General features: G+C 41.4%; 1 protein-coding gene across 6 annotated transcripts in view; it reads right to left on the reverse strand.

The window, feature by feature from the left end:
• tenm4 (teneurin transmembrane protein 4) overlaps nucleotides 1-23,241 on the reverse strand; it is a 109,824-nt gene that overhangs the window by 42,276 nt on the left and 44,307 nt on the right. For 5 of the 6 annotated variants that reach the window (XM_070906343.1, XM_070906342.1, XM_070906338.1 and 2 more), the window contains 8 exons: nucleotides 22,816-23,026; nucleotides 18,504-18,605; nucleotides 17,574-17,768; nucleotides 15,964-16,164; nucleotides 12,357-12,542; nucleotides 6,802-6,948; nucleotides 5,725-5,941; nucleotides 1,035-1,154 (listed from right to left, as the gene is read on the reverse strand). In XM_070906343.1, the coding sequence (XP_070762444.1) occupies nucleotides 1,035-1,154; nucleotides 5,725-5,941; nucleotides 6,802-6,948; nucleotides 12,357-12,542; nucleotides 15,964-16,164; nucleotides 17,574-17,768; nucleotides 18,504-18,605; nucleotides 22,816-23,026 (1,379 nt within the window). Of the gene's footprint in view, nucleotides 1-1,034; nucleotides 1,155-5,724; nucleotides 5,942-6,801; nucleotides 6,949-9,585; nucleotides 9,613-12,356; nucleotides 12,543-15,963; nucleotides 16,165-17,573; nucleotides 17,769-18,503; nucleotides 18,606-22,815; nucleotides 23,027-23,241 lie in introns of all 6 variants that reach the window. The other variant, XM_070906339.1, reaches the window with a different exon arrangement.

Raw genomic sequence — 23,241 nt, forward strand, 5'->3', positions numbered from 1 at the left:
AACACCAATTCATGCTGCGCTGTGATAGAGGGGCTTGGTTTGCCACAAGGCCTTACTAAAAATGACTACTATGAGAGATACAGGGGGATTGGAGGTTATGAGCGTGTACTGTATGTGTGTGCGATCTGATCTAAAAAATCATATTCAGAAAAGAACAGAAATTATAGAGACAATATTACCCAAAGTTTTTCTCTCAGGCCTTTCTCTTTCACTCCAAAAAACACTTCGAAACCAGTCTAAGGTTTTCGTCTGGATTTCTCTGAGAAAGTCTGCTGGTGCCAAAGCAGCTGGCATAGAGTCGCTCAAAGAAAGCCAAACAGAGTACACTCTTATTTTCATTTTATTTGAACACAGAATGTATCTTTCTCCAAAGGGGTTCTAGTAGTACTGTAATGAATCAGCAAGACCTTAGACAATGGGCAGAAGATATCTGGATTTTTTCTGAGGAAGATAGTGGTAATGAACTATGTCCATCAGTGCATTACATCGATGGCAAAAAAAAGTATTATTAAGCTACAACAAGACAGCAGACAGATGCAAAACAAATTAATTGCAGGTCTCTGGCAATAACTTGTCTCACTTCTTAATGTCTCACTTAATTCTTTAAATCTTCCATTGTCAAATAACTAAAGTCCATCTGCACTATGTTTCATAGCCCCAGTGAGCTGCTTTGAATTGGCATATTTTATTCTTTCCCCTCCCTGCCGCTACTGAAGCATAACTTATGAGTGTACCAGAAGGGCTTTGTTTGATTTCTCTGGGAATTGAGCCGAGAACTCCAAAATTGGACCAAATGAAAGCACGAAGCAGATCAATGGCAGCACAGTTTGCAGTGGCAACTGTGTTTTTTCCCTCCATCATTAGAATTCAGCACAGCTAAACAACTATTTGACAATAATATAAATATCATTGTCACATCTCTGTACAGCATATTTAGGTAGCGGTTAGTGGCATTTGCATTGCATCCCTTGTGTCAATGTGTGTGTGTGTGTGTGTGTGTGTGTGTGTGTCAGTATAAAGAAGAGGGCTCTTACCTCCCATCCTGCCTAGTAATTGTGTAACCATAGGACGGGTTGTTGATGAAACTGATGTTGACTCCAACCAGCGGTGTTCCATCCGAAGTCACTACTTGTCCACGAATGACACAAGCATGACTGCATGGGAGTGAGAGAGACCAACAGTTACAATGATTTTCCATGAACAGGTACATACAGGCACATCAGTACAAACAATTACAATACAAAAACAATACTCCTGCAGTAAATATGTTGTGTTCCTAATGTAGTCTGTCCAGCTCACATATGTAAATGGGGAAGGATACACAACACGTTTCAATAAAATGTAGTCTAATATACCATCACCAGAAAGTCAAAAATTAACCTAGCAATGAATCAACAACTCACAAAGTGAGATTTATTGCAAAGCAGGATATTGGATAGCACTGGATTGTACAGGTACACAACAATAATAGCATGGTATTTTTTCCTTCAAGCCACAGTAAAGAGGAAAAAAATATACATTAAGTATGGATGTTATCAAAAGGAAATACTGTACACAACAAAAGCAAGCAGTCAGAAACAGAACAAACTAACACCTCCTAGGATGTCTCTAAGGGTTTTCCTACCCAGAATGGAAGGATAATGAGATAAGAAAGCTTTACTTTGCTTTTGCTCTAATTAAAAAAAGAGGATTTATCTTTTCCATTACAGAATACAAGAGAGGGAAATAATAGGACTGCAGATTGCAAGACTTGCTTGGCTGGTTATCAAGACCTCGACAGATTTCCAGACTGACATCAGGTCTCCAGAAGCTGCATAAATTAGATCTGATCATCAGTCCCCACCAATCAATAGTGGGAAGTCATCCAAATTCACCTCCTAATCTTACTGAACTGATGAGTTGAGACCTTGCTGTATCACGTCTCCCTCGTCGAGCTCTGCCCTCGTCATTAGCAAGGCCCAACTCATGGTCAGCCATCGTTTCTGTTATCGTTTGCAAAAAACTCCCCTAACAAATGCCTTACTGCCACTTCTTCATTAGACCATGGCTATTTTTAATACATTTGGGTCTTAAACACTGCCACGTACTGGAAACAATTAACACTAGTGTGTTAGTAGCTGCCCTCAACATGTCCTTACCAGAGGCAAGATCATTCACCCCACACTATCATGGTCCCCAGGAACCTAGTTTTATGTTAATTAGGCCGGGTCCCCTTCAGAAGACCTTGGCTGTCCACCACTGCACTGTAAACAAGCAAGGAGATACTGTTCTGAATCCTTGGGCTCATACCCAAAGATCTATCTGGATGCATTTACATAGAATTACTACTAAAGTTAACCCACCACTGGCCTGGCTGTCTACGATTAATCATTCATGCTGACAGTTTATTTTAGAGTCTTGTTTGAAGAGGCAATCATCCACATTTCCTTCAGATGGGACTGTGAAAGTGGAACTATCTCCTTCCTGCCTCTGTGAACCACATGGGGAGATGATTCCTTGCTGTCAAGACAAATGATTTAAATATTGACATCAAATACAACTGAAAGAAAGAGCAGCAAAGGAAGCGTGAAGCATTCGCTGCAGAAACTTCCCCTCCGTATGAGATTTCACTAGTCCAAGAAGATTCGCAAAGTCGAAAGGGACTTCACAATATCTCCAACCACCAGTTTATCATACATCATCCACAGAGGACAAAGTGATGACATGTTGTGAAAAATAAACAGCTGAAGCCCCTGGACTCAAGAAATCATCTCTGATTATGTTATGTTATGTTATTATAAGAGGGAGTTTTATGGATAACAAGACTTGGTCTAGTCGAGTCTTGGGTGGATTTTGCAATAGATGTCATGTAAATGTTAATGCATAGAGCTGTGTGAATCGTGTTTGCTGTTGGATGTGTTTTTGGGATATGAGGAGGGCCTGTAATATATACAGCTAATTGCAGCAGTGTTTCATGAGTAATTCTACTGTTATCACAGTTTGTTATCACAAACTGCCTGTTTCAGCTGAGGTAGGTGAGTAGCTCTGGAAAACAAATGACTTCTAATGAAATTGAACCACCAAAAGTCACAAATAAGCGCCAAAGACTGCTATGAGACAGTATATTTTATCACAAAATTGGAAAATACCCCCCTTTACCAGCGTGTAATTGTGAGGAAACTATATTGCTCAGTAGTATTTCAGACCAAATTACAAATGCATGCCAGACTTAAGTATAGAGAACTTTCAGAGAGCAAAGCTAATAAATGGTACCATCACCACAGAAGCAACAAAAACATCATTACCCACGCAAAGGACTTAATTATAGGGTAAACCCCGCTATAAATATAAGCATGTCACTGCAGCCCTTTCTTTCCCTGCCTGTATGTTCCCAAGCACACTGAAGAGTGTAAAATGATGAGACGTCAATGTAAATTTTTAGCTCTCCAAATATATAATTCTGCTGAAAGGGATTGTGCGCACTGAGAAAAAAACAAACAAGAGATTTTCTGACACTAATGGCCTAATGCTAATAAGAGTTATAAATACAATAATAAAAGTGCAAGCCTGTAAAAGAAGCGAATGGCTTCTGCCTTGCTATTATAAGCCAGTTATCAATCTTTGCCCAAATTCTTCCATGGACAAAGTCCCTGTTTGCTATTCTAGTCAGCATCCACTGCTGGGCCTTGGTAGTCTCTTGTATTATGTGTCATGGTGGAGAGTCGAGACCTTTTATGCAGTGACAGATGCTTTATTCAGTGGCACCTTTGCAGCTTTTTGTGGTGGGAAACATCAGAAATAGCAGTCCAACATGTCTACTAGCATGAGGAAGTGGTTAATGGATCAATAAAGAGATGATCAGGTGACCAGGGAAGGCATATCAGGAAGATGCTGAGGCCGTGCCTGTAAGGCTCATCTGAAGCCCAGAGCCCCCTGTCATAACTGCTCATATCTGTCAGTGGGTGGGGAATGAATACCAAGCATGAATAATAGATTATCACTGATATTTTTAGGTGAGCTGAGGCCTCCAATCCTGCAGCTCATCTCTGGATTCTTGATTTTACTTATTTATGGCTGCATCTTCTTGTGAGAGAGACAAGAGTATTACTCAACCCTCTACGCCTCTTCCTCTGCCCAGTGAAGAACTGCAAAATGTTGAGTGGTTCTTGAAAACCAGAAAAATGTCAATGAGGGAAAATGTCACAAAGTGTGTTACAAGTGTTTTTCTCAAGTATCAGCTGACGCTATCACAAAAAGTAAAAAAAATGGCAGAGTTTGAGTTTGATGACAATTTAAGTAATTCATATAGATTTTTAGATTATAGATTTTTTAACTGCGAACTGAGTAACTACTGATGTCTAATCATATGCAGATAACTAAGGAATAAAAAAGCAACATGCTGACTATGGACAGTGAAGAGATAAAAACATGTAAGTAAGATGTAAGATGGACAGCTAGGTTAGCAAACAGCACATTATTCACACATCTCAAAAGCACTCACCCAATACGAAGATGTGTTGTGTTGCAAATTATACTAAAGGAAATGATCCTGCTTGAGCACGGACACTTTTGAAATCGATTTTTCCTTCAAGAACAAAGCAACAGCTCTGCTGGACTAAAAATAGTCTGAAACCACAACCTTCTGCCATCATTTTGAAAAAAAGTAGAAAGAAAGTAGAAAAGCCTCAAATAACAACTCCATACTGTGAAGTTTGTTTGATTTGTCTGCTGTTTTGGACACCATTTTATAAAATTTTATCACCAGAGACAAAAAAATTGAAATATTCTCAACTTATTTTATTCTCAATTTATTTTGTTTTGACTGTTGTCTGTTTGTTTCACAGGAGTATAATAAGCCAAGATGAGAGAGATCCACAAGCAAGTGGGATGCAAATAAGGTGACACAGCCTCACAAGCGATTAAAGATGAAAAGAGAAGGAGACAAAGGAAAAGAGAGGCAGGGGAATCTTATGGGACTTAGACAGCCATCCTGCCTGATATGAAAGCATCTCAGATTCCATGGCTGGGGTGTCGTGAGCTTTGCCTCTGGGAGAGGGCCTCAGATGGATTATAGTAAAGTAATCACAATACATGAATATGAGATGCCTTTCGTGCCAGGGAATGCTCCTTGCTTTTTGCCACATTCTATGTTTGTCCATCATCATCTGTCCATCATCCTTCTAGTTATGCACACCACCAGCCCCTGCCCATCTTAGACTCCATTGCCTATAGCTGCCTTCTCTCCCACGCACAGACATTTTGGTCTGGGTAAAAAAAAGCAGACATTTTACATTAGCTAAGATCTGTCAGTGTAATGACTGCAGCACTGGCCTTCATTAATGATGTAAAAAAAAAGAAAAGCCACTGACTGATTTGTGCTTGCTCCTGAAATGTCATTATTTAAAAAAAGTGATCTTAACTATAATGCAAATTCAGACTAGATCACTGTTAAATCCAATGTAAATGAGCAGAGCTCTGTGTATACAATCAAAGTCAAGCATCCTGAGTAGCTGAATTAAAATGTGAAACATATTAAATCCAGCAATTACTATTTAATTTAACTGACTGAGTATGATCTGTCATGAAATTGATGTATTAAAAACAAATGATGATGCAGAAAAAACAAACAAACTTCTATTCAATAAGGATGTCAGAAATCCCTTCCCAGGAAAATAATAGCTTTTGTCTTGTTACAGAATGTTGTACTGGGTGGTGTCTGGTGGGAGTAATGCACGAGTCACTCACTTTCCATCGAAGGGGTTAGCTCCAGGGATGATGTGGGTGCTGTCCCTGCCCACCAGGAAGTGCACCCGGTCATAGAAAGTCTGCAGGTTGGTCTGTGTAGAGGACATCTGTGTTTCCTGGATGATGTCCAGGGGGTCCGGGGAGCCCACACACAGAGAGGTGGTGTGACAGGTTGCCTGCAGACAGCAGTCTGGATCCATGCAGTCCACTAGGCCATCTGACAAGGTCAAACAAGTCACACACACTCTCTCATTAAACAACAGCCCAGACACACACCTGGGAAAAGAAACTAAGCATATACTGTATATTTGAGTCATTGGGGCATTATTCATTTTGACTGTTGTTTTACTACATGATTGGAGCCATGTTATTTACATCTCATCTTGGAGAACATTTTAACACCTCTAGCATTGCTTGTGGTTTTCCATCTGTAATTTAGATGAAATAATACAAGACAGAAGGAGCTGCTGTGCAATGCACTTTTCTTTGCTGAAGTGGGTCACTGGACTCCCTACCCTTTGCTTTCAGGGGCCTATCTGGCCAGATGGGTGATAAAAATAAACCTTGCTGTCAGGAGTCAGTCAAATCCCCAGCAGCTACCCGTCTTTGCCAGTGAGAGCCCTGTGGTCCCTGCACAGTGATGGGGAGACAAACAGCCCCTGCATAAATAAGGGATGCTAGCGCATAGCTCAAGCCCAAAATGAGGTCTGGAAGAAAGGAAGTCACATCTTCCACTTGGCCTCCAGAGTGGTGCAGCCCCCTGGCTGGCTCTGTGTGTGTGCCTGGCTCTGCTCGGGGCTAGTTAGAGGGCAGAGCAGGAACTTCCTCCTGGGGCCAGCGCATGCTCAGGGCTTCAGGCCAGCTACCCTGCTTTTTAATAAAAACCTGTTGTCCAAGTGACTGACTGGAAGCTATTCTTTCTCGTCACCTGCATAAGAGTACCACTGAGCTTGGGAAGCATAAAGCAGGTACAGTATATTCTCAAGAACAAAGGTGGTTAACTCTGTAGTCAAATCAGTCCCTGTTGATACTTGGCCAGTGTCAGAAGGCATTAGTGCGTGTTGTTTGGGATTTTACCTCCATCGTTGTCCTTGACATCACTGCAGGCAGTTTCCATAGAGGTGTCACAGCCAGTGCCCCTCCAGCCCAGCTGGCACACACAGTACCAGCCATTGTTACCCAGAGTGCACCTACCATTTCCATTGCACAAACCAGGACAGCCCTCTGTGTAACAAAAAAGGACAAAGACAGAGGTCGGCACAGAATATCAAATAAAGCAAGTTTAATGGCCGACAGATAAATATTGTATATTGTTTGTGAACAAACACCAACAATAAAACAATGACAGCAATGTGGACTTGTTGATGACAATGGTTTGTTGCTAATATTTACCTGGTAGCAATAAACTAAAGTCATTTTACGATGTTAAATGGGAGAGGGTGGCTATAATGACCCTCAGCTGAAGTTGATTAATTTGATACACCTATTGTGAAGCTTCTGATATCCCTTTGCAGTAAAATCAGATAAGAAGGATCTTCGAAATCAATATTCACTCATTACTAAAGTGGATTGGCCTCCTGTATCTATGCTACTACAGCTGGGTAATGAGAGCAGTGGTGTGTATGCTGGCATTCCTGCACATAATTGGATACGTTTTATGTGATTTTCGAATGTGACCATCATTATGATCATAGCATTACTGCTACTGTCGTCTGCGAAAAAGAATGAGCTGCAACAAAACTGCATTATTTATTGAGGAAAAGGGTCTATATCATTATTTGCTCTCTTTTTTGATATATTTTCTCCAGACTCCAGATTATCCCTTTTTAGAGAGCGTGCGTTCTATCATTAAGAGAAGCAGAATGCAAAATAAAATAGTTGGAAGTGGATATGGCTGAGCTCAATAGCATTATACAGGGGAGGACTTTGCTTGCACTGTGACCCCAGGGGAGCTAAAAGCAGGCTGGAGCAGAACGACAGGTGAAACATTCCTGTCTCTCTCTGAATAGGTCTTCACAAGGGCATGGATCAGAGGATTATCTGGCCCATTTTTCTAGAGCTGTTTGGTACCTTATGATTCGCATCCCCTCGCTGAGGCAGAGGGAGAGGGTAACATCTCAAGATATCAGACGCACAAGTCTGTCACACGTTGCGTTGTTAGCAAGCTGCCTTGATAGAGAGAATGTTAAGCTGACCCATTTTATCAACTAAAGAGACTGGGGCAGCTGTCTCAATGCTCTTACATCACACAGGGAGAATGAGAGAGCAAGAGAGGAAGAGAGATGGGTGCAGTGAATGGGAGACATGTATTAAAGGGAGAAAGATCATTTCGAGAAAAGAAACAGAGATATGTATTTAGGAAGATAAAAGGTAGAAGCAACACCAAGAATAACTGTCTGTTATAGATCACAGTTAGCTGAGTGATTCATCAGTTGCATTTTGGTTGTTGCAATACAGAGAAATGACAGCATCATGGCATGAGTCATAATGCGGTCATGGATCAATGAACAATCCACATTTATATATATTATTGCACGTCTATGCCTTATAAATGCTGATTTAAAAAATAAAAGCCCCAAAAGAATAACATTTCAATTTATTGGAACAACTCAAAATTGTATTATATTCAATAATATCCCCAACCTCTCTGTGATTCCTTTCTGTTGTCTTGTTCTCCGAATATATAAAGCCACTATATAATATTTTATTGTTATACAAGATTAATATTAAAATACAATTTTAGCCATTTTGACTGTCCTTTTGAGAACGAATCATGAAACATGGCAAGAGCGACTTGCAATTGTGCTTTCTCAATTGCAGCTGTTCATTTGTACTCTACACATATACCATAGAGTAGAAACATGGGTTTTTGCTGAACTGTGAGGGGCTCCCTAGAATCTACATCAAGTAAAAAAAAGGAGCAACCAGCATGCGGACTACTGTATAATGGGGATAAATTGTGGAACATTAAAAAATTGTAAGAAAAATAAATAATCCTGTCTCCATTTTCTTCTTGTTTCCCTGAAGAAAGGGACTCACTGTTGAAGGCTAATGCCATTACAAACTGTCTTGCCTCCTAGACACGTTTGGGCATTAGCCGTCCTCTTATTGAGCAAATGGACAAAACAACTCTGGTTAGACCAGTGGAGCCAGATGATTAGTAAGCTCCGAATGTTTATTACAAGGATAAATAAAGATCCGCTCTCTGTTGGCACCAGTTCAACTTAATTGGCAGCCCTTTCAGAGAGGAGCCCCTGCTGAGCCCTGCCCAAGACCGCCTGAAACAGCTCCAAACGTGAGGCTGCAAGTGTTCGAAGGACTCCTCTGGCAGCCGCTCTCATGCCAGGTGGTCCATTACCAAGGACACAGTGAGAGTGAGTGAGGGTGCTGGAGGCAGAGAGGCAGGGTTGCTGCAGAGCCTCCACCCCCTGCTTGCCCTGCACCAACCAGACCATGAACTCTTTTAATTAGAGAGGATGCGGCCTCAGCACCTATCAGGCCCTGCTCACAGCTGCACACTCATCCATAATGCATGGCACAGGTTATGAAGCCCCTTTCCCAACACCCCCCTATTGAGAAAGCAAGGGCACACACAAACCAAATATTCAACACGTAAAGAAAGCTGCACAACTTGACTCACCGGGTGCGAAAGTGCTAAGTGGAGATTATTGTGTGACAATATGGCAAAAAGTTGATGGGAGGTGGGGATCTTTAGAATGAGTTGTTTGTAGCAACAAGAGGTGCATAGTGTTTGCATATGTCAATGTAGAGGAAGAGCATGGTGTGTGTGCATGATTTGTTAATGCTGGCTGGAGTTACAATGGGAGGAGGGCAAAATAGAAGGAAGGAGGAATGCCATACCTTTCACTACCTTATCCAGATAGTGAGCTTTGGAGATAAAAGACAGGACATATAAGGGAGGTTTGAACAGTGCCACTTCCATGACAAGACAGCAAGGCGTTAGTTTACATTACAAAAGGTAAATAAAAAAAAGGAAAAGTGCAGTCATGAAGCAAAATCATGCATTACAAGCAACACAACAAATACGATCCAACACAGAGGGAGGGGGATGGAGACGGAAAAAAGACAGGGGGGGGGGGGTTGTGGAACACAGTGAAAGAGAATGAGAGAGAGAGAGAGAGAGAGAGAAACAAAGAAAGAGTGGGAGAGACGGTAAAAAAGTGAAGTGTTCAGAAAGAACATTTCAATCTGTCCCCATTTATCAACTGCCAGGATCGGCAGAATATCTCGGGGGAGTATTTCAAAAGCAACGTGATTGATGCACATCTTACCACCCTTAAATCAAGCAATATCGTACAGGAGGTCAGGATGTTCAACAAAAAACACTTTTAATCTTAAAACACCTCTATAGACGATGAGGTCACCAGAGGCTTTGGCAATGGCAGAGGCAAATTGGACCTCCTGTGTTCCACAGCATGGGGCTTGAGGCCAACGCAGAGCTCTCAATAATGAAAATTGATTTAAATTGAGATCTTTGGCTTCTTAATGGATGACACCGAGGAATATTCTTGTCGAGGGAGTGGGGATCTCAATATGGCACTTATAAAAGGCCCATCAATAATGTAAGGCCAGCATATGAAACATTCACAGATTGAGTCAAGGCTCTGTACTCAGGCAGCTCTGCTCCGAGATATGCATGAGAATACTGTGAGAAAAATTATCTTCCTCTACCTGAATATGGAATAAGGCGTTCACCTACAAGACTAGCATTCTCAACTTTTGTCCCATCTCCATCTATTGACTCAAATGTGTGGGAGTTCTTCTGTTCACTGAAATGCTGTGAGGGGGAAGAAATGGCCATTGTGTTCCCACTTCCTCTCTGACGCTTGAGTGGATGTATCATAGAATGATAATGAGTGAGCTACCATGTTAGGTGGCAACTGTCGACAAAGCAGTCGTGGATGTTTTACTTGTACTCTTTTACTAGTAAAAATAGTTTTAACACAATTCGGGTTGATGTGGAGCTCATTTTATTTTCTGTTGGGTAGTTTAACCTATAAGAATACATCATACTTTATATGATTGCTATATGTAAAATCTTAATCACTAACTATAACATTCAAGTAAACAAAAGTTCCCTAAATAAATATAGTGAAGCAGACGTATAAAGAAAATATCTCAAAATTGTGCTCGAGTACACTTCTATTTTCAGATGAGCAAACTCTCTTGGGTGTTTTAAGTCACAGTTGAAGACCTATCTTTTTTTCTATGTGTTTTTATGCTTGAGTTGTGTACACTATTTTGATTTGTGATGCCTGTTTTTGTATTTATTGTGCTATGTCTCCGGTTGTAATGTTTTTTCATCCTTTTGTAAAGCACTTTGTAACCTAGGTTTTGAAAGGTGCTATATAAATATAATTTTACTTACTTACTTGAGTAAATGTATTTAGTTACTTTCTACCAATAAAACAAATAAATAAAAAAGGAGAGAAGAGTACAGTAGACAAGGTTTGAGAAGAGGAGAGAAGATATTGATGCAACATACAAACAGAATGGCAAAGTTACAATCTTGCAAAGCAGGAATCACATAGCATGTCCTCTGGATGGTCTCCTCTGGTGTTTAGAAGAGGTTTGACAGTCCTGACATCAGATATCATGAGTCTAACTACAGTAAAACACTCGTCTTAATGAGCTCAAGTTGCACTAAAACAATAAAACTGTCAAACCTCAGAACATCCTTCACCATAACTCAAAAATATCTTCATGCCGTCCTTTGGCAGTGAGCATTTCAAACAGAGGAGAGAGGCCAACTACTGCTTACTTATGAAAACAGCTTGGCTGCATCTGTTGTTGCTAGTATTTACATATTACTGAAGTCACTAGTCCCTTATGACAAGGCTCACAACGGGAATACCACCTCTTCAGGAACTCTAAAAAGCAAACATATTGACAGAACATTTTCAATATAAAGTTTTGTGTGCACTTTGCAAAGTTCAGTCGCCCTCCTGCAACCTCTTAACTGTTCTCTCTCTAAAGGATTTTAACAAACATAATAAGAGCCAACATTATCAGCCCATAAACCACTGCTGACATACTCTGTTAAAGGATTATGAAATCCACTACAATACACATAGTACTTAATGACTTTACTCTCTGGCAACACAATGAAAACTCAGTCAAAATATTTTGTAGGTTTAAGTGAGCCAAGGTCTTCAAGAAAGCTCTTGACATTCAGTCAAGTTCCTGAAAACGTAACTAAGCAAGTGTTTACGGAAGAACAATTGTTAGTATAAACACAGAGTTAAAAGTGGTGGTTGACCTGCTCACAGTGACTCACATGTCAGCATTTCAAATTAATAGTAAATGGAAAGGGAGCAAAGAAAGAGATGAGGAAAAGGATGAGTAAAATGAAAGGACACCTTAGCACATTCCCACATTAAAATGCATGAAGGCAAGCCTCAGATCCTTGAGTAAACCTGTTCATGCTTTACCGAGTTGCACAAATTCAATTAAGCATGCTTTTCCCTCTCTTCTCCAACTGGACCCTTCCCCTCACACCCAGCGCTTCATCCACACGCAGGCAGACAGACAGCCTACTCCTTTGTTGGCCCCCCAAACACACACACATACACACAGTCCCCCACCCAAACCAAAAACTCTTCCCATCCTACCAATAGTGCAATGTTCTCCGTTCCAACCCGGACTGCATTCACATTTGCCGTCCTTGCAAGTGCCATGTTCATTGCAGCGAGGGTGACACGCCCTCTGGTCACACCCAGTGCCCATCCAGCCGTCGTCACAGCGGCAGGTGCCCGACACACAAATGCCATGGCCACCACAGTCCGCTGCACAAATCTCTGTGGGAGACAGGGACATAGAAAAAGACAAAAAAGAGAGTGGGGGAAGACAGACAGAAAGGAAGGAAAGGGGGGGGACGTGGGATGGAAAGGGAAGACAAGGCGGTGACGGGACAAGGCAACAAGGGTGAAAAAAAGACAAATCCAGGAGTTATTGTCAAGGAAAGGCGGCCACGCTCCACTACCTTGTCTGATGGCAGCTGAAAAGAAATTCCTGCACCTCATAAGGGGCAATCCTTTTTGACAATACAAATCTAATAAGTCCATTACAAAGAAAAGACATGGATTGTAGCGGCCTTAGCAGACTTATTCTTCTCCTTGCCTCTTCTCCTCTTTGTAAATTCACCTCTTTCGGCCACAAAGGGTGCAAAGAGGAAAATATACACAGCTGGAACTTCTTGTACGAATGGCAATATTATTAGCCTTACCATTTTGATAAAACTGTAAATGCTACTGTATTTCTTTTGTTGTACGTGCAGTGTTGCCACATGCTTTACTATGGGCTACAGGCAGGAGGTAAGGCTCCACAGAATGATTCAAGGCATAGGATGTCAATATGCTGTTTTTATTCTAAGTGCGGCGTACTAGAGGAAGAAGTACATTCACGGAATGAAGGAGACTGAGAGAGAGAGCCACAGTAAAGCTTGGCTGGCGCTATTGTGTGGCAGCTGAAAGACCTCCCTGACAGGCTGTGATAGAGCCTGGGACATTACCCACGTCTCATGAACTCGAGGGAGAGTATGACAAGACGAAAGCTCAAAGAAATTAAACACTGACAGATTTATTATGAATCTCATTGAAATGTTAACCTCTTTATTAACTATTCTGTTAAAAAGGAGGCTTAGCAGTATGGGCAACGAGGAACAATAGGCATGTATTATTGGCTTATTAGCCAAGCCAATTCAAATATGACCACAGGGGACCAAACTGAAGGTAAAATCTTTTAATAAGTCAATTACTGCCTTTACAGTGCATATTTTGTCATTGCTACAAATTAAATTTGAGTGGTATTTTCAGCCACAAACCATAACATGACATTACCAGCTTAAAAAGCTTTTTTTTTTTTTAAATCACTCTCCCCTGCTAATTACAGCTCAGCACTTTGTTAAACTATGCAAATGCTAATTTTACATCTGACTCTTGATTTAGAGGTACAGTGTACTAGCAGCCTTTGAATCAGTGCCGCTTGTGACTGCTTAAACACACACATGCAAACAAAAATCTTTATACATGCAGACATAAAATATCAGAATAGGATTCGGTTACAGAGGTTTGCTCATCATTTATTGTGGAACTACGCCTTCGACATCCTCTGAAGACAATTTTAACACAGTTAAATAGGAGGTGCTAATGAACATCTTGAGTGATCTCATTAGCACATATGTTGAAAAAAACCCGTACTGACCGTACTGGTTCCTTTCTCAGAATTATTAGAACACATACTGGTCAGAGAAAACAGACTCAAACTGACTGTGAGACAACTGTTCACTTGGAACACAGGAGAAAGCTTTAACGTGATAAAGATGCAATTACAGCCTGCAGGCAAACCCTCATTATCCGTGGCCAGAGGAGTCCACAGTGAGAAATACCCCCATCCCCATGAGGGCCATTACCATTTGCACTAAAGGACCGTGTAAACAAACTTTCCTCTGGGTGGGAGAATGGCAAAAATGGCATAAAATCACACATATTAAAGGACATAAAACCTCAGGCATTGTTTTATGGCTTGTAACAGCATTACTACCAACTGTGCACAGCCAGGTTGTACTGTTCCAAAGCCACATGAGAAAATGAGTTTGTGACTTTAAATTATTGGGGAGGGCGGATTAAAGAATCTTGAAAGATATATTGAAAGCTTTCCATCTTTTTCTTCCCCCAGTCTGCAAGGTTACAGACTGCTAGCGCTGCTACCCCACCACCAAGCTAGAGTTGTATTAGATCACAGAAAGCTCTACAATGAACGGGATAAAGGCGGATAAAGAGCCAACTCATCATCATTTACAGAGCTCTTTCTCTGCGAGGCAAACTCAGACTAACTGCCCATTTCCCTCAAAATCCCTGGGATTACCTAATAGGTCATTGTGTCTGCTTGGAATATAAAGGGATTCGTGGATCCAAGTGACTGCTGGACTAACACTCTCATTTCAGAAATATCTTTTGAGAATACAAATTGTGTTGTCTAAATGAAGACTGCAACTGTATCAGCCTCTACAAAAACGGAGCTGATGTACTGATTATCAACACGTCAGAGGTCTGTTCAAACTGAGCTATTTGAAGATTTAATCTGACAGAGAAAAAACATAAAACATGAATACAGTCTCATATAAGTATTTTTACATGTGGAAAATTGTGAAATTCTGCAGCTAGCTTCATAGTTAAAAAAAACCCAACTACATTTGACAGCTCTTTAACAATCTACCACTGAGTTCACTGAGCTTTTTCAGTAAAATACGTCTTCGGTAAGTTTGAGCAGGCAGGCTGCTGTCAGAGCTAAACCTAAATTGTGCGGGACCTTTTTTCCATCCTTAGAGCCTCAAGAAGGTATATTCTAGCTGTAAAACTGTATCTCATGTTCAGCCTATTCTTGACTACCAAGAGAGAACATTCCCCATGGACAAAATGAACACAATGGGAACAATCCTCCAGAGCAGAAAAAGCTATCATCAGCTGTGAACCCTGTGCTAACGTGAAGAAAGCCAGAACTCAAGAAAGAGCATTAACTTGCATTAGATCATGCCTCTGCCAATATCCCTGCTATGCATGTTTCCCTCTTTTCTGTGGCTGCCATGAGGGTGAAACCATTCGTAAAAGAAACACATTTCGTGCAAAATCAACCAGAGTTTGATTGCTAGCTGTGGACCTCCAACTGATCATTGATGTGAATAATTGAGGCTTTTATGTGAGCCATTTTCTTTAAACATAATCAGAAATGTTTACTTCTGTGAGGAGCCTAGCAATTATCAAAGTTCTATTGAATCAAGCAGTGACATAAATTCCAACAAAAAGGCAAGGATGTTATTAGAAATGAACTGGCAGAGATGCCAATGTTGTTGCATGTTGTTGCTGTTGTGAGAGATTATATAACGGAGAAATGTAAAACTACAAATATACTGTAGGTATGACTGAGGTTTCATCTGAACACCATTGTGATAAAGCTGTGAAACTTTCTACTGCTATTTTTAATTATTTGTTATTTATTGTCATAGTTAAATTATGTTTTGTTTTTTATATAAGAGTTTATTTGAATTCCAACAATGATCATCCATCTTTAAAAAGCTTCTACATTTATAAGCACATAAGACGATGGCCTAAATGCTGTTTTCAATCTGCAAAAACAATTCTACTAATCAGAGCTGAATCAGCACGGGTCTGTGAAAGGGAATTCTGCCAATGTTTACTCTCATCTGAGGGAAACACTCACCTGTAGAGCAGTCATGGCCCGTCCAGTTGGGATCACAGCTGCAGGTCCCGGTGTCTGCCAGGAAAGCTCCGTGTCCAGAGCACTGGTCCATGCAGGAGGCCCTGGGGCTTTCACATCCTGGCCCGCCCCACCCCACAAAGCAGTGGCACTCTCCCTGGACACATACCCCTCGGCCTGAGCATGTTGGGTCCAGGCAGTCCACTAAAAGGGTTCCAAAGAGACAGAGTCAGACACACCAGTCACCTGCTGTTTCCCTCTTTCAGAAGCAACCTGGTGTCTCTATTTGAGCCTGAGTAGAATGACAACTGCAGCTGCAACTGGCTTTGTACATGTAAAATGAATGTACAGAGGGAACACACAGAAAATGACATGAGGAGGCCCACTTTCTCTAAAAGATTTACAAACAAGCAAATTAACCTACAGGTACTGCCCACGCTCCTGCTGGCACTTTCCCATCATCTCATAATGAAAATTCCTCCCAAAGAATGAAGGTGCCTTAATAAGAGCATGTTTCTCTAAAATGAAAGCCACGATGATGAGTAGTTCAGAACTGGAAAATACAAAACCCACATTAACAGAATTTAAAGAAATGGGGTAAAGTAAGGAAACGCCAGGGGCAACAGTTCCGAGGCAAGAGAGCATGCTCGACTCTAGTTTACAGACTATTTGAAGATCACTGTGACTGAGAATGTTCACTTAGTATGCAAATATCAAATTAATGCCTGTTTCTATAGCATCCCTTCCCTTGACATGTTGTTAAATGAGTGCTCACTTTGTAAGGCACAAGAGTTTTAGGAGCATACAATCACAATGATAAAATTCTTTCTACCTGACAATATCTGCAAGGCACACACAGATGGCAAATGGCCGCCAAGCAGGAGCAATGTCTAGCCACTGAGAGCAGTGGGCCACGCCATGGCAGTTCCCCTTTACCATGACATAAATGGCTATAAAAGGCCGTTATAGTAAGACAAACAGGATCCCTCGCCTCTTAGCAGATGGTTTGGGCACAAGGCACAAAGATCAGAGGCTAACTGACAAGAAACTCTCTCCTGGCAATTAATCATTGTGCCTGAAGGTCGCACCGAAGAAAGGTAAAAATGTTAAAGGGCCCTCGTCCACATTCCCCTCCACTCCTTATGGCTGACACTCCACCCAAAATAGAATGGGGGCCTATGGATGTCACAAACCCCCATTTATCAAACTCCCAGGGCCCATTTTTCATCTTGAAATGAGAGCCTTCAAGAGCTGACAAACACAATGGCTCCTTCAATCTTATCTGGTCAAGCCTTATCCAGCATCATGAATGTGGAGTTCCTAATGGATTAACATCAGACTTTGTGTCTGAATTTCAGACAATAAATGGACTGTCTGGATTAACGTAACGCCTTATGGCCATGATTTATACAAGAAAAGTCACCTAGGATGCATATTGTGAAGAGTTATGGTTAAATAAGCCATACCAACTTAATAGCCGTTCCCATTATGACTATTCTTTTAAAATGTCAAGCACCAACGAGCAAAGACGGTAGTTACAGCAGCCATATTTTTATATGGCTGCTGTAATTCTATAACTTTTGGATACATTACCATGACTGAAAAACAATCACCTTCTTCACAGTTTTCTCCTTTGTAGCCTGGGTTGCAGATACAGGTCCCCACAATACAGGTCCCATGGCTACTGCATGTGATGTCAATGCACTGGTTGGTGGGAACGTCACACTCGGAGCCCTTCCAGCCGCTGTGACACATGCAGCGACCTTTAAGGTATTGACCATTCCCGCTGCATAGCACTGGACAGGCAGCTTTGAAAAGAGCAGACAGCATACATCCATTTGAATGGACCCCTCCAACCATGGCTTCAAAGAATAGTGAGAGTGTGCTAAAGCCTACAATGAGCTTCTGACCAAAATGTTACAAGGTTTCCTTTCCAGTCTGCAATATGCCACAGAAATTACTACACTTTGGCATCCAGTGCAGATGTGGCCCAACTTCTAACAAAACCAAACAACAAATATCTAATATCTACACAATGGCTGCTGTGTGGCTGTTGAAAATAAAAGAGTTGAATGAAAAGTATCAAATATGGTGCCAATCAACATATGGATAACAGATAGCAGTATATGTAAAGATTCAACCAAAACAAACTATTACCATTCTAACCTATTACCTAAAGTTGTTTTTTTATGTTATTTTAACTGGGCGGGAAATAAATACAGCCTTGATTTCAATATTTGAAAGAATTAGTCAATACCAGCCCCATAATCTAAAGCTCTCTTCTCTATACAGTTATTCAAGAGTTCTTTTATATCTAACACAATACACCACTAGGAGAGATAGAGGTAAAAATGAATAATTGGAAGTAGTACAGCCTAATTTAATAAGATCTTGAGAATAAGATCTGAAGTACAATAAAAAGTAAATGTAAGAATAAATGGCTTTGTTCTGGTCTTGGAGTGAATATAATTTGGTCAGCTAAAACATTATGAATCTGATTGATGTAAATCAATAAAGACGTTATGACAGAGGGTGTGACTCACCTCGCCCACAGTCAGGTCCTTTGAATCCTAAAAAGCAGTGGCATGTTCCAGCAACACAGTCACCATTCCCAAAGCAGTTACTGGGACAGTCGTCAATAGAATCTGCAAGAGAGCAATCAGGAGCTTTTCTGAGTAATGTGGTTTGAAAAACAATTTTCCTCCCACTCATTTTCTCTTGGTTGATTATTATCCCTTTGCTAATGACAGTGATAAGCACAGGCTCCAATCCTGTCAACATTTCTATTTCACTGCAAAACATTTTTGAGTGTTACTAATGTTTCACCCAAATGAGAGAATTCATTAAAAGAGTAAAAACGTTCTGATCATTTGGGCTTCCACCAAAAGCAAAGCAAATTCTCAGAAGTTCCGAATGCACTGGATGTGATAAATGACATGCATCATTTGACAAACCTAATTGGACGGTTTTATGGCACACTGCAACCAGGCGCTTCGTAGCATCAGCAACACTGGAACCTGCATTTCCCCACTGCCATGGGGAATGTTACTGTATCATATTTTCTTCTATGGTCTGATTTTCAGTCTGCTTCATGTATTTGCAGAAATAATAAGGGGGCCAGACAGACTACTACGTTCCTGTTTTGTCTATTCATCACAACGCTACAAGCTGAACTACCTGCAGTTTAATAAGGCATATATACAGTATATATCTTTTTTTTTTCTGTGAACACAGAAATAGTGACTTATAGTGCTAAATGTGTTTTTGTACACCATTGGTTACAGCTGTGCTTAATGTGTTCTTTCAATATACAGTATTATCAATTGGCTCTTTGTAACCAACCTGTACAGTTTTGTATATAGAAAAAAAACTTACTAAATCACTAAATGAAACAATGACAATTTCACTGGGATACACAAAATGTATCTTGGCACCTTGTCTAAATCTATTTGGGCTCAAATCAAATATTTGATTTTATCACAGACCCCCCAATAATTCACTCTGATCCAGAAAGCATTTTCTACACAGTAACTGGTGTTAATAAATGTGCACAGAACAGTCATTATATAAAATTGTAAGACACAATGCTGTGTTGTCTTTTAGCACGTCATTGAAAAAAAAAAAGAGCAGGCAATTGCAACCCTCGCAAAAAAAAAAAAAAAATGCTTGCACAAAACCCTGTCTATAGTGTTAGTGTTGTCAACCATAGAACATTCAAATTAAATTTCGAGCACAAGATGGCCCTGATGTAAAAATGATTTAGCTGTAATGAAGACCTCTTGGCAGAAACATATGGGCTCTTAATGTGACTGTTCCATGTACCTGCTTATAAGCCATTACAATAAATGTTTTTTAATGCATTGCCTTCAGTCCCCTTTTTACCTTTCAAGTTCCTAGAATATCATATGATGATGGTCTTGGGTGGCTTTATTACTGTATCTTTCTTTGTTTCCTAACAAACTGAGAGCATTTTTGTGTGATGCAAACATTCAGCACAACACACACACCATCATTTCCTCTACTGATCCCTCTTACTAAATCAAATAAATTGGCAAAATAATTATTTTTACTACCATGTTCTGACACTCGCTTTGATTAGAAATAAGACTGACCACTGATCTATGAGGTGCTCGACAGCAGCAGAATTCTGAAACATGATGCTCACTGAATTAAGCCTGAAATGGTGCTGAAAAATATTCAGTCTTGTCCGTTGCCTTCAGGCAGCAAAAGCTCTGAGGCAAAACTTACTGAACAAAGAATCTCTTGTGCTCCACAAAGGGCTAGAAATGTGAGCCATGGATTCAGCTTCCCTTTACTCTGGAGAGTCAATCATCACTGAGGATGCAACACAAGACAGAGAGAAAAGACAAAGAGAGAGGGAGAAAGAGATGGGGGCAGACCACAGATACAGCGAATAGAGAGAGGGGTAGAGAAAATGGTGTTTTCAGTGCTGCAGGCTTGCCTTTGCCATGTCGGGTTAGTGAGGGGATGTAGGAGAGACTATCCTCTGGGGTGGTGGTGGCAAATCAGCATTTTAGTGGGGTTTTGATGGCCTCCTCCAAGAACATCTACCTACAGTAGGAAGCCTGGGCTTTTTTGCTCAAAGCTAGTAAAACCAGCAGTGTGTGTGTGTGTGTGTGTGTGTGTGTGTGTGTGTGTGTGTGTGTGTGTTGGGTGATTGTTGGGAGAATGAGGTTTGTGGCTATCAAAAATTGCTCCCAGAAGTACAATTATGCAGGACAGATTTCTGAATCTTGTCCAGCTCATGTATATAGGGACAAAAAAAAAACTAAGTAGGCAATTATTCTACATTAATATACCTTTAATTAAGGGTATCTTATCTTTATCTATCATGGGTATTTCTTAGGTGAACAACAAACCGTCAAATCGAACATATTTAATTGAGTAATCGGGAACTGCAGCGCTCCCATTCTGAATACTGACGCAGTTTTGTAGACTACGCACTCCCCATGTCTATTGCCTGTGTTTCCTCTGAGAGCAGGCAAGGGAGGCCATGAATATCTCTTAGCCACACACTCAACATAGGCCAACGCATAAATCATGGATTCAAGCAGAGCTTCATTGAAATTCATTACCCTTCATATCAGGGGAGCTAACTATTGTGTGAGTCTCTCCAGTCGGTGAGGACAGAGTAGCGTGCAGTAGGCAGGTTTAATCAGCGCCTTGCCATACTCTCAGAGGATGCTCAGTACCTTTGAATGATGGGCGGTTGAGAACAGAGAGAGCCTCTGCTATAGAGTGAGACAGGCTTTAGAGTAAGACATTGGTGCTGGGTCTTTGCTTCCATTTGCTTTGCTCCTCTGTATGGGAAGCCGTGTCTGGGTTGAAGCATGTCTGGCACCAGGCAGCAGGGACAAATGGCTTCATGCTCCAGAGGGCTGTGATACAAAACATTCAGTAGGACACATTTCACATTGCCATGGAGCCACAGCCAAGTAATGAGGAGCAGTCTAGATTAAAGGCAGGGACGCTCTATCCCCCCAGATGCATTATGGCATGGCTATGTGCAACAAGCAAAGCTTTAATTTAATACATGTGAAGAGAATTAGGTGCCTCACTGACAGTGAATAAGACATTTTCTCCTACCAAAGCCGTCAGAAACACTAAAATAATTTGACTGTTGGTGTTTTATAAACAATGCCGCACGTGTCACTCAGTGTGCCTGTTCTGGATATTGTTCACATACATTTCTATGCCTGGGCTGCTCTATCTGAAGGTCAACTCTATCCCTCCACGGCTCAATACAATTCAGGCAGTTGGTGAGATTCAATTTCTGCTGAAGGGCACTTAACCGGTGACCCATTTTAGAAAGGGTCCCTATGCCTCCCTCTGAGCTCCTGTGGGCAGATCAGCTCTGATACAAATGAACAGAGGCAGAATTCTAGCTCTGACTAACTCTGCCCCACCCCATCCTACCCCCATTCCCATCCGTTGCACAGAATACCTTATCTAGTTGTGTTTTCTCGCAAACCACAGGAGGCCTTCATGCACACCCAGTCAAGAAGAAATAAGCAAAAGTAAACATGCTGCCCTGACTCCCCCTGCTTGTGTCATATCATATATTAAGTATTGAATTACAGCTGTTGTTGGCACAGCAAGGGGGGCATTTCTTGCCTGTCTCCACTTGGTGTTACATTGGTGCTGAGGACAGCTTCTCATCGATCTGCTGCCTGGCACAGCCCCTGTCACAGATGGACTCTGGCCCAGGAGCTTTTAATTAAAGAGCATGTGAGAACAGCTCCCAGCTGCCATCCCTGTGAAAGTCGACACCTCGGGCCCTCTCACACCTTGCTTGATACAGCAGTGCTAATCAAAGGCGCTTTAGGGATAACAAAGAGGAGTGTACAAAACCAAATCACCTCCACAAAGAAGGACGTATGTCTGAAACACAGCCGTGTGCCACACAGTTAGTCAGAGGAGAGAAATATCTTCCCTACTTTGATATATGGAAAGTAGATGGAAATTGGAGCAAATCATGATCAAAAATGGCACTAGCAGGAGGGTACAATCATACTTTGAATTGTATGCAAATGGTTCCCAGAAGCTGGACCCCTGATTCGCTCGGAAGACACTCAGGCTAATGAGGATATTATGATCTCTCAATGCCCTACTCAGGGGCATGGCAGGATAGCAGTGATGTCCTGATTTTTGTAATATTCAACTTCACCTTGATTAACCTGCACTTTCCTTGCCTATTGAAATCTGCCAAAAACTGCCTCTGACTCATGCCCCAAGTCTGAGCTGTTTGCTGGGGAGTGCTGCTGGTTGGTATTATAGGGATTATGTGGATTGCTATTACAGGTTTCAGCAGCAGGTCATGCCCAGGGCACTCACCTATGGCGGTGGTGAGGAAAGAGACAGTTTCAGTTTCTTTTCCGTCGTTGTAGATGGCCAGGTGCCAGATGCCAGAGTCCATGTACTGGATAAAACCTGTGTCATGTGTGGTGATGGGTACCAGGCTCCGCTGCATAGCCACAGGCCCCTCCAGACCATGGATGTCTTGGGCCAGGAGCCGCCGCCCATCCAAAAGCTCTACAAAGTCAAACTGCAGACAGACACACGGAAAGTGAGAAAGACTGATAGATGGACCGCAGACACGCCATTAGAGTGACACATGAGACTTGAGTGCTTTCAGCCCTCTTTATGGCAGAGCATCATTTGGTCTGCATGAATAACTCATCATTCCAGAGGAGCTTGAGTAAGTCTTGGCACATTGTGGCTGGATGGGCTGTGATAATTTTGTAGTCCACATATCTTATA

This window comes from Enoplosus armatus, chromosome 5 (assembly GCF_043641665.1).
Source record: "Enoplosus armatus isolate fEnoArm2 chromosome 5, fEnoArm2.hap1, whole genome shotgun sequence".
NCBI classification, from domain to species: domain Eukaryota; kingdom Metazoa; phylum Chordata; class Actinopteri; order Centrarchiformes; family Enoplosidae; genus Enoplosus; species Enoplosus armatus.